The 12,114-nt window shown below is 42.4% G+C and overlaps 1 protein-coding gene across 1 annotated transcript; it reads right to left on the bottom strand.

Moving 5' to 3' along the window:
* Window positions 1-4,564: 4,564 nt before the first annotated feature.
* Window positions 4,565-7,876, bottom strand: dusp1 (dual specificity phosphatase 1). The gene is made up of 4 exons (XM_006781618.2): window positions 7,186-7,876; window positions 6,810-6,955; window positions 6,481-6,700; window positions 4,565-5,813 (listed from the first exon to the last, which is right to left on the bottom strand). Exons 1-4 carry the CDS (start codon window positions 7,592-7,594, stop codon window positions 5,458-5,460), a joined length of 1,131 nt encoding a protein of 376 aa, XP_006781681.1. The 5' UTR covers window positions 7,595-7,876; the 3' UTR covers window positions 4,565-5,457.
* Window positions 7,877-12,114: the final 4,238 nt, after the last annotated feature.

Below are 12,114 nucleotides of genomic sequence, written 5' to 3'. Positions count from 1 at the left end.
AGCAATATTCAATCCAGTTCAGTTCAGTATTATTAATGACACAGCAAATCTCAAATCACAACAACAGTCACCTCAAGGCGTTTTATATTGTAAGGGAAAGACCGAACAATAATACGGAGAAAACACCAACAATCAGACAACCCCATATGAGCAAACACTTGGTGAGAGTGGGAAGGGAAAACTTCCCTTTAACAGGAAGAAACCTCTCTAAAATCTGCTGTGACTGGTGGGGGGTGAGGGGAGGAAGAAAGGACAAAAGACACACTGTGGAAGAGAGCCACGGTTTAATAATAGCTAATGACTCAATGCAGAGTGGTGTATAAACGCAGAGAGTGAAAAAAGGTGAGTGAAGAAGAAACGCTTGGCGGAAAGCCCCTAGCAGTTTAGGGCTATTGCAGTGTAACTAAGGCAGGATTCAGGATCACCTGACCCAGCCCTAACTATAAGCTTTATCAGAAAGGGAAGTTGTAAGCCTGATCTTAGAAGTAGAGAGTGTCTGTCTCCTGAATCCAAACTAGCTGGTTCCAAAGAAAAGGGTCCTGGGGGTTGAAGGCCCTGCCTTGCATTTTACTTTTAAATATCCTAAGAACCACAAAATAAGTCTTAAATAAGTCTGAGAACAATGTGCTCAATGTGGGAGATATGGTACTATGAGGTCTCTAAAATGGTTTAATATATTCAGCACAAATTTGGTATATATTCAGATTTAATGGGTAGCAAATGAAGAGAAGCCAATATCAAGAACCTTAATTTTCTTTTATATGCCTTCAACACAAGATCTGTGATTGGGACGCCTGAGTTATTTAGTTACCTTATTTTATTATTCTTGAAATTACAAGACAAATGTGTGCTTTGTGGTCAGGCAAAACCTTATGTAAAGCAAATGGTAAACCTTCTCATTCTCCAGTACCAGCTATCAATGAACAACATTTCCCAGTGACATTAACATGACAGTTAACCTGTGTGTCACCAAAATAAACTTTAATTTTTTCGGTTGGCTTCTACAGAAGCAGCCCAGCAAACCAGTAAATGATGCTGTGAAGGTAGAGGGTACTACTTGACTGAATCTCCAGAAGTTGATTCTGTTCATCTGGACGTAGCGTTTTGTGGGAGAAACGTTTCATCACTCATCCAAGTGACTTCTTCAGTCTCAGCTCACTGCAGGTTTCCCCAGTCTTACAGCAGCACATCAAGAAGGCCCTGAGTAAATGTGGTTATCCCAATTGGACTTTTGTCAAAGCTGGGAAGGCACCTAAAGAAAGCTCCAGCCGATCCAGGAGAGAAGGAAACCTGTAGTGATCCCGTATGTGTCAGGAGTATCGGAGCAGTTGAGACGCATTTTTTCTAAACACCGGGTCTCTGTGGCTTTTAAACCCCAAAACATGCTGCACCAAATATTGGTCCACCCCAAGGATCGGGTCCCCCGACACAAACAGAGTAACATAGTGTACACTGTTAAGTGCCAGGAGGATTGCCAGGATTTATACATCGGGGAAACCAAACAACCCTGGGCGAAGAGGATGGCACAACACAGAAGAGCTACCTCGTCAGGCCAGGACTCTGCAGTCTATTTACACCTACAGGCCAGTGGACACTCTTACAAGGATGAGGATGTACAAATCCTGGAAAGGGAGGAACGCAGGTTTGAGCGAAGAGTCAAGGAGGCAATTTACGTGAAAAGGGAAAGACCATCTCTGAATCAAGGAAGGGGCCTAAGGGTACATCTTTCACCATTTTACAATGGTGTGATTGCAGAACCGACCTCCTAGCCCATTGTTCCTTCAGTGGGCTGGTTTCAGTCATTATGCAAATGTACTGTTTATAAGATTTGGGGAAACCTGCAGTCAGCTGAGACTGAAGAAGTCACTTGGATGAGTGACGAAACGTTTCTCCCACAAAACGTTACGTCCAGATGAACAGAATCAACTTTTGGAGTTTTACTTACCTGGATGATTGAGCATGCATCAAGACGATACTTGACTGAATTTAAAGGTTTGTATGATAAGACATTAACCAATAGGTTACTCACTCGGATAGGCTTGCTGCAAAGACTTCACTGTCATTTATTAAAGGTATGAATACACTCATACGCTCATAAGTGGTGTGGAAGCAACAGTCAAGTCTCACTGATGTGATCTGCTCTGACTGATGTAATAGGGAGGGCTGGGATTCTGTGTCTTCTTGAACATGGCAGCTGTGTCTGACAAATTACATAACTACTTTTTTTTATCTTTTTTTCTTGGGATTGTGATAATTAAAACGACTTTGAAGGTGAGTCAGAGCCCAGCTGCTAAATGGGAGAGTCAACTGGCAAGTTAGTGGAAATTGCAAATGACGTTATGGCCGGTTCTGTCCAACTGATGCCGAGCTAAAACCAGAGGGTGTGAAAAGAAAATGAAGACGATAGTCAAGATGGCGCTTTTTATTCTTATACGAATTGTGTCGTTTTGAAAGCTCCTTTAAATTGTCTCACTCTCACATTTGAATCATCGCTCTCACCCACACTCAAAAGTCACAGCGCTTTAATGTCCCTGACCTTGCAGTTGACTGGGGCCCTGCTTCCCCCACTCTCCAGAGATCTGCATCAGATCACACACAACGACTCACACACATGCAAAAATACACGCTCCTGCCTGCCTCCCACATTACAACGGCAACTCTAACGATGCAAAAGCGTGGGGTGGAGGGCTGGTTGGAGGAGATGTGTGTGTGTGTGTGTGTGGTGTGGAGATGATTGTGGGATGGGGGGAGAGGGCAGGGGGCTCACATATGTCTCCCCCCTCTCAAAAAACCCCCCAACGCTTTCCTGACAGCGGTGGTGTGGTAATGAATGAGCCTTTGATCGCAGAGCCATCACGTCACTGGTAATGGTTGTTGTCAGAGACTACATTTGCATTGCTGTTAGATAAGACATCAGTGCACACTCCCCCGAAACCTGGGCTTCAATGAATACAGACAGTGAGTTTGTATGAAAGGCTTCAGGGGGCTCATCGTTATCGTCATAATCACCATCATCACCTCCACAGGAAGTTTGTCTCCTTTTTCTCACACCCCAGCCGTGGGTCACAGCCAATGTTTTGGCTAATTTGCAAACCAAACATATTCCTTTCCCTTTCATGGCTATCTTAGTCCCCACCTCCTCATTTGAGTTTGAGGCAGGGGATACAAGGGCTGTGCTTGACTGAGCCCTGAATGCTCTTTAGTTGTCACACTTTTCCCAAACGCCTTGCAGCTGCTCCTATTGTGGCAGCAGAGGGAGGTGCTCCTTAGCTGATTCTTTGAGCCTCCTGCTGTTGCCCCGGCCTCAGAGGGGTTCATAGACGGGGAGCGTGGCCTGAACAATGGCTGACGCCATGACATCATGCTTCTTATTTTGGTCGAATCCTTATGCAGATATAAGATAGAGGATTCCATCACATGGAACAAAACAGGGAAGGGTGGTAGAAAAATAATTTGAACACGGCAGTTGACCACTTCCCATCAGCTTTGTTTAGGCAGAATATAAATGTTCCTCTTCTACTGTTCTTTTCATCCAAAATAAAGTAGTTTCATACTATGAAAAACAAACTTATGTACAGCTAAAAAAGTCACTTTATAATGACAGTTTTTATTTTAGGTTAGGTTTTTTAAAGCAAAGATATTTAACTCTTGATTTGTTGAAATTTTAATGGACTAAATGATTTGAGAGAAATAAATGAAAACGATAACACACAAACACACGTGTAGAGTTTGATTTTCTAGACTGGGAAACTGGCTCTTTCATACATAAGCAAACATGTTTATAAATGAGTTATAAACTCATTGGATACTTTATGAGGTACTCACTGCTAGTAGTGGGTTTGACATCCTTTTTGTCTTCAGAACTGCCTTAATTTTTCTTGGCATAGATTTATCAAAATGCAGGAAGCATTCCTCTGAGATTTTGCTCCATACAGGCATGATCGCATCACAGTTTGTATCTATGATACAAATCTCGTGTTCCACCATCATTCCAAAGGTGCTTTATTGGACTCCGTGAATGTGGAGGGCATTTGAGTGCAGTAAACTCTGTGTCATGAGTTGAACTTGTTTACATGGCTGTAAGAAGCCATCAGAAGATGTGTGGATGGCTCCCTGTATAGATAGTCATAACCATAAATAACTAAAAAATAGGGATTTTAAATAATACAATGAAAAGGTTTTGTCAGAGGGCCAAAGAAGAGTGCACTGTGATCATTATGGGATGGGGATGGTCAGTACTTAGGTAGGTTGGGAGCCCAAAGTGGGCCGAGAAAATCTCTGCAACACCCCAAAACCACCAAGGCAGGATGGATCCATGTCTTCATGTTGTTTACTACCAACTGAGTTGCTGCCATGTGTTTAGCTGATGAGATATTTGCATTAGGCAGTTCAGGTGTACCTAACATGGAGGCCGAGGAGTGTGTATTTTTCTGTTGAATTGATATTCCCTGCGTTAGTGACCTGGAAATCTTTGATTATTGTTATGATTCACATTATGGAAGAGATGAGTGTTAAATGATGGGGGGGGGGGGGGGAGAAAAGAAAATGCAACACTGCAACCATGTTTAAAAAAAAGTCAAATGAGATTTATTCATTTGTATAAAAACACATTAAAAGAAACATTTCCAAAAATAGATAGAAATATATTACTTTAGTTAATAAATACGTCATAATGCAGTCGAAGAGGACTATGTGGCCCCATTTTAGTAGTCTTACGGGGCTCCGTCCATCTTCGTGCTGCAGCACACAGTACACATACATGAGGTATTTCACGGTCAGCTTCCCCAAAATGTCAGGATCGTCATGGCTTCATGATGTCTCGTAAGGCAAGTATTTGCATTTGAAATGGCCCCCTGTTCAACTCTAAATCTAACTATGAAGATTTCTGGCACATCTACTCCGAGAAAGAAGGGGATACATTCATTGTTCAAAGGAAGGAGAGACTTCCATGCCATGTTGGGGAGTAGATTAATATTGCTTTCTTTGACCAGTATAGAAAGCAAATGAACATATGAGAGGGTAAATGAACATTCCTGAGACAACTGTTACAGCCCTCTCTCTTAATGATTATGATTATCAGAAGCAGTTGCCTCATAGAGGAGGAAAAAAAATAAGATTTCCCATATAAGACTAAACACAACTATCCTGTCAGTTGTTTCCCCAAGTAATTCAGCTTAAAAAGTGTGGTTAATTTTCACATTTCTCAGATTAAACATCAATACTCAAATGGTGGTTCTCAAAAGTCCCTTTGAAATGATGAAAAGCCAGGCTACAGAGATTTGACCAGCAGATCACATAGCCAAATGATCTGACCCCGAAAACAGTGCCCATTCTGTAAGGCAATACCAGCATCACCATAAATGGATAATAATCAGAAGCGCAGTTTTGTGAAGTCACGCTCGAGTTGCCGTTCAAGTCCAAACAAAGTCTCTGCTGCCAAACCCCTTAACCCCTTCTTCAGCAGCTGGGAGAAGTGGTGATGGGACTGTGGAGGAATGAGAGCTGACCGGCAGAAGTGTGCACGGGGATGGAGACGGGGAAGTTGAATACTGTGCTGCTGCCGCCGATAGCTGGACTGCCAGCCTCTGACGAGCACGTCGACGAGGCCAGGACCTGGGACTCGAACTGCAGGAGCTGACCCATGAAGCTGAAGTTCGGGGAGATGATGCTGCGGCGCTGCTTGACAAACTCAAAGGCCTCGTCCAGCTTCACGCGGTTGGTCCGCATGAGGTAGGCGAGGCAAATGGTGGCGGAGCGGGAGATGCCGGCTTGACAGTGAACAAACACTCGGCCTTCTTTGTTTCTCACAGAGTCTGAAGATGAGAAAGAGAAAGGGAAAGAAAAGTTAGTGGAGTGTAAACACCTGCGAGGTTGTATCAGGGCTGAACTCCTGGCTGTCACAGGAAACCACAAGCACCAAAGTCTTTGCAACACTTTGATATTCTATTAAAATTTGCCAGTGCTCATTACGACACAGGAACACAATAAATGGCGGGGCAGGGTGCGAGCCAGTGGGGGCCGCTACCAAAAGAGGCAGACTGAATGCACAAAAGAGGGGGGATAAACCCCTGCTGGCTGTATTGATCTGGGAGGAAAACTGACATTGAGTGAGGAGAAACTGCCTTTTGTTTGGCCAGAACAAAGAGCAGTGTGGAGGGAGCTATTCAAGCGCAGCCAGTCTACCCACCACAAACTAGTTTAGAGCTGCTGCTTCGCAATGGATCAAAAAAAAAAAAAAAAAAAAAAAAAGGAGGGGGGGCATCCTATTTTCTACGGCTGGGAGGTGGCAATGATGTAACCGCATTGTGCCTGAGCAGGGAGCCTGTGCCGAGCCAGCTGGTCGATTTTGGAGGGAACTTTTTTTTTTAAATCTGGGGGAGGGGGTTTGGTGTTTGTGTTTCTCCTCATCAACAGCTATGCTAGGTGCTTTGATTTAGCAGAGAGGGCGTGCAAAGAGAGTAAATGTGATGATGTACTCACCGATAAATTCGATCGCCTCATTGAAAAAGGAGCTGATATCAGCTTTGTGGTTGTCCTCCACAGGGATGCTCTTGTAGAGGAAGGAGTCCTCAAAGTGGTTGGGGCAGTTGGCAGACACATTGATTAGAGCGGTGATGCCAAGCATGTCCAGCATGTCTTTTCTAGAGGCATGGTAAGCACTACCAAGGTAAAGGAAAGGCAAGATCTCCACTGGACCGCCCTAGACAACCACAACAAAAACAAAAAATCTGTCATAAATATAAAAGTCCAACAGACAGAAAGTGACATTATTTTTGCTTTTTAATCTTTGACTACAATAAAATACCAACCTGGTCATATAGCGGTGTATTGCAAGGGCTACTGTTGGTACCAGCACTGTCAGGATGGTTGGAGCTTAGAGGCAAACTAAGTCCCTGTGGAGGAGAGGGTTTGGTACACATTTCTGGATACTCTGTAGAAAATGTTTCAAATCCGCCTAAAAAGGACAGAAAAGAAACCACCAAGGTTAGATCACACATCTCAACAAAGACATTTTTAAATACAGCTCTCCAAAAAGGTGACAGCTGCTCATGGTGCTATTTTGGAACATCGTTTACTCCAAGCACCAGCTGTTATGGTGACAGGTGTAATCGTCATTTATTGACCTCGTTGTCAGGAAACAGTAAAACAACTCTTTAAACTACTTAAAACTCGGAGTTTTCTTACCTTTCAGAATAAAAACACTGGCACCGCAGGCGTGACGACACAGGGCTGTAGCAGCAAGCATCATTGTGCCGTCTTTCTTCACTTGGCTTAAGTCCAAACTGCGATCGTCGAGCAGTACCACGGACTGGTACTCCCCGGACAGGAGCCGGTTCCTGATATCCTCGTTGGGGACGATGTGTTCAAGTCCCAGACCGCCCCTGGCCCTCCTGCGCACTATGGTGCTGAAGCGCACGTTGGTGGAGCCCGAAATGTGAGAGGAGTTGAAGGATAGAAAAGAGCGACAGTCCAGCACTAGGCAGCCCAGGACTTCACCCTCCAGCAAACCACGGAGGGAAGCGCAGTCGATAGTGGGAACCTCCATTATGACCATAGTAGTAAGGCGGGGGAGAAATGTTAAATCCAAAAACATAAAGTTACGACGAAAGACAAAACTTAAGTTTGAGCCGACTTGACAAACGTTGTTCGTCCAAGTGTTATTCGAAGCGCGGAGTCCTTTGTTCCGGTTAGCTTGTTTAAACAAAAAAAAAGAAAAAATCAAAAACACGAAAAAGTTTTAAGACGATCTTAAAACTGGTCCTTTCTTCTTCTTTAGAGTAGCCTATTCGGCAGCCCCAGGCTTTTATTTGTCTTCTTAAGTTAAAAAAATTAAATGTTATAGTGAGCGCGTCTGCTTGTGAGTGCCTTTCAGCCCGCTTTTATAAACCGGTGGTTGTGAATGAGAGTTCAATGACGTCAAGGGGACCGCCCTCTTGGATGTCTGCCAATTCTGCGAACGTCATCGCCGACCGTACCGCGTGCACGAGGGCAAAAGAAGGCTCGCGCACACGCTGGACATTTCTGTACATGCGTCCTGCACGTACGCGGGCACGCGATGTTGACCAATTTTAATCATTAGCGGCTAATGTGTTTTCTTTCTTCAGTGTGTCAACGTTAAACTCTTATAAAGCTATTCTACTTTAATACATGAGGCTGCTAATTCACCAAATCACAAGTACAATTAACACCAATTTACAGCCTTCTAAGTGTTTACACATCTATTTGTCCTATGCAGTAATTTATAATAGCTGCTTTATGATTGTTTATTTCAGTGCACGCTGCCAGTGTCTTTAAGGTTTTTAATTGTTTAATTCTGGTTCATGTAAAGTCCTAATTTGAAGATCTGCATGTCGGGAAAAAGAGGAATTTGCCAAACCTTTCCATGATGTTAGTGTTTAATTAGATTTTAAATTCGCCTCTTCATCTGAGAGTTGACAAATAACAAGATAATAAATAGATATCTGCCACGGGTGCCATAAAAGTTTACACATTGTTTTTATTAGTCAGCGGTACATAGTGTTCAATGCCCCGAGAGCAACGGCTAACCATAAAAGTTAATCACTATATAGAAATCTGAAGTCCAGTAAATTTCCACATGCTTAGAAACAAAACAGTGGATTGCCAGGAAGGCAACAGCAGATGGAGATCTCTTGACCAGCTACTTTTGTTTCATCCGTGATCTAACTGGAAAGGATGGGTGACATGATGAACTGTGTAAGTCAAAATGAGAGTATGTTTTTAAAAAACAAAACAAAACAAAACAAACAAAAAGCTCTGGGAAACCCTTTTCATTTGTTGTTGTGGTTTGCTGACTCAGTACAGACAACACTTCTCTTTCATAATAAGGAAGCTGGAAGATCACTGTTGTTAGAGACTGTGTGTCTGTTGACTAGCCCTACTGTCTTGAAACTGAACAGCAGACACACATCACGGTTGTTTGGTTGTGAAACAAACATTTTCCAAGCAGAGGTGAACGTGTGATATTACAACACTGGACTTTAGGATACTTTAACAGTCACTTATTAAAAAAATTAGGTCACCTAACATATTTACATTTTTTTTTTAATTGTCACACTGTTTTATCAAATAGGTCATGATGTCATTATGACTTTAACCTGACTGAGTGTGGACTTTCAGGCTTGGTGAGTTCACACCTGTCCTGTTCCTGAGCGTCTCTTTGACTTCAAGCAAGGAGGGGTGAAAAAATGAATTTGTTATCTAAGAAAGGAAGGAGGCAGAGAAAGGTAACCAGTCACGGTTGAGTGCAGAAAAACTCTCCAGCCGGTTTAACCTCACACTCATGTGAGATGAGTCACATCTCACACGAGTGTGAGCCTGTGAGAAGCTTGCAACAAAGCAGGAATGTTACACACAACGCAAGGACGTAGGGTCAAACGGTCTCCAAAAACAGTCTGTACCCAAACATTTTGTCCTTGCAGCAAATCCGCCTTCCTTCCACTTATGAAGCAACAGGCGTTATGGTTAAGGCAGAAACGGAACACCTGACTAAGAGATGAAGACAGACAGCCAGAACAAAACAAAAGCAACCCTGTGAATCAGTTTTGTACTTTCTTGAAGTAAGAGGTGCCCCCCCCCCCCCCCCCCCCCCAAAAAAAAAAAAAAGACAAAAAACACACCATCATTTACCTTTCAGTTATTCACAGATCCTGCTTATATCTGGTGTGATACTGGCTTACAAAATATTCTCGGATATTAATTAAAGTTTTACTGGCAAAAGCCAAGTATCATATTTCACCATCTGCAACAGTGAAGCCGGTATAGTTTTCTCCTTTTGAAGCTGTATGAGCGGCTGTATTATGCGTCATCACTGCAAAATGAGACCCAAAGGATACATTGGGAAATACTACAAAGTCAGGTGTTTTTTTTTTATGTATGTCAGGATGTTAATGTTTTTCTTTTTTTGCCTTTTGTGTTGCAGCCATGCTAGATCAGGAAATGAAGCATGGGTGTGGTTGTCACTTGGGTACAAAGTAAAGGTATTCAGTTACGGGATGAATAAGAGCCCATGACTCAGGGGACCTTTGCAACAAGTAGCTGAGATTGAAACAGAAACCAGGAGATGATGGGTTTAGGACTGGTGTGAATGTGCCAAATTTCTCTGCGGTCATTATGACCAGAAAGCTGGACTTTGCTGTGAGCATGGCTGGATGTATGTGTGAGACTGAATATTAAAAGTGAGCACTGAAAGTAGTTGAAACCATTGCTTTGTTTTCATTCCCATAATAACAGCCTGTAACCAACCAGCGTTCCCATGCAGAAAGGGAAGTGAAACAGAGGATGACAAAGTGGCATTTCCTGTGGTCAGACCGCTCTGTCACTTGCTGACATCTGTGCCTGATTACTGTCATTGTCACTACGGGCTGCACTGAGACATCACTGGGAAAACACAGGGCTTATCCTGTCTTCTAGTGTCTCAGCAACAGATCACTTTTCTTTGAGCCAAAAATATTCTGTTTCTTGATATGAGAATATATATGTGTGTGTGTGTGTTAAGGAAAGAAAACGAAAATACCTACAGTGGAAAAAACTTTAACTGATAGATTTGATGGATTTCTGGTAGGAGAGCAGCAGATGCATTTCTCAACCATACCAGCCTGACGTATAGGCCTCAGTTTCAGTTTTGTGGTGTTATTTTAGTCCCCTAGAAATTTGGACATGATCGCAATGGATGTGAACCAAACTCATAAGTAGTGTTACTGTAAAAACTCACATATTCTCCATTCATTTGTCAGACTTGGAAAAGCTTAGCCGAGGGCTGTTTTGCTTGAAAAATCTATTTTTTACTACACATCAGCTGATTTTCTTTCATGGTGACCTTTTTTTTTCATTTTTGCACGTGAAGGGTAATCAGTGTTGGTCAGATAATGTGCAGGCTTTTGTTTACTTGCCAAAAAGCACAGCTGATGTGCTTGGAGTAAATGTGGGAGATTAGTTGTTAGCACAGTAATACCTCTATTAGTTTTATTAGAATGGCAATATGATTTATATCACATAGACGCCTCGAGCAAAGTAGTAGTTAACACATGCCGCTTGGCAAGCGTGAAGGTTGTTGATTTGATTCCAGCTACAGACATAAAACCCTCCCTGGGTTGCGTGCGTCAAGAAGAGCATCTGATGTAAAACTGCCAGATCAAATGTGCGTAGTTACTCGCCATGGCGGGGGGGGGGGGGGGGGGGCAGAGTGTCTTACTTAATTTTAGAAGTAAGAACAACATGAATAGCAGTAGTGATAAAAAACCCATGTTCTTTTATTAAGTAACACCTTTCTTTAAAACAATCTATTGTTTGGACTCCTGTAAAAAGTTACTCAAAACTAACTTTACCAGGATTAATGTCATATGTACAATTGTATAATAATTTTCTATTCATAATTTATGGACTGGTACTTTTAAAACACTTTTCTACTCAAGTTTAGCACTGCAAGCACTTCCTAGTCTCACTCACCAAATCACATTCATACAGCTGTTGTTTCAGCATTCACACACACACACACACACACAAATGCATTGGGGGCATCTTGGTGTTGTGGATCTTGCCCAAGGATTCTTTCATAAGGATACTTTGAGAATCTAGGGATTCATCCACCAACCTTCTGATAGAGTCCTCCTTAGCCACAGCCACTCAGGTGGCAGAGTTTTATGTTTATCAATTTTCATTTCTTGGTAAGAAAGAGTTGTTAGCATTATTTTAAAAAGTGGGAGAGAACCTTTTCCTCTATGGCAATTTGGCACAGGTGGTAGAGCTGGTTGGCCACTAATCAGAAGGTTGGTGGGTTAATACCTGGCTTGCTATGTTCTCATGATGACATAATGCTTGTATGAATTTGTATATTGAGGCATGTTGTAAGAAAATGAGCAGAAAAGTGCTACACAAGTATCAGTGCAGACCAATTGGGAAAATCAAAGAATGAACTAAAGTATTCTTGGGCAAGATGCTGAACCCTGAGTTACACAGAATTCATCGATCACTGCAGTGAGGGTGTATGTGAATGTCAGCTAAATATTTACTTTTAAAATGTGTAGGTGAATGAGACTTGGAGTAGTATATAATTTTTTTTAACATTTTAAAAATATTTTTGTTCTCTTGCTGCAC

The sequence above is a fragment of the Neolamprologus brichardi genome, chromosome 2, assembly GCF_056152115.1.
Source record: "Neolamprologus brichardi isolate AB-2024 chromosome 2, ASM5615211v1, whole genome shotgun sequence".
In the NCBI taxonomy this organism is placed as follows: domain Eukaryota; kingdom Metazoa; phylum Chordata; class Actinopteri; order Cichliformes; family Cichlidae; genus Neolamprologus; species Neolamprologus brichardi.
This window is presented reverse-complemented; position numbering and strand designations above follow the sequence as displayed.

Bases quoted from the DNA above. Each gene is read 5' to 3' on its own strand.
- dusp1 (XM_006781618.2), bottom strand. From the start codon at position 7,594: ATGTTTTTGGATTTAACATTTCTCCCCCGCCTTACTACTATGGTCATA. The intron at 6,956-7,185 runs GTAAGAAAACTC...TGTCCTTTTTAG, and splicing joins CAGTGTTTTTATTCTGAAAG to GCGGATTTGAAACATTTTCT. The intron at 6,701-6,809 runs GTTGGTATTTTA...GTGGTTGTCTAG, and splicing joins ATACACCGCTATATGACCAG to GGCGGTCCAGTGGAGATCTT.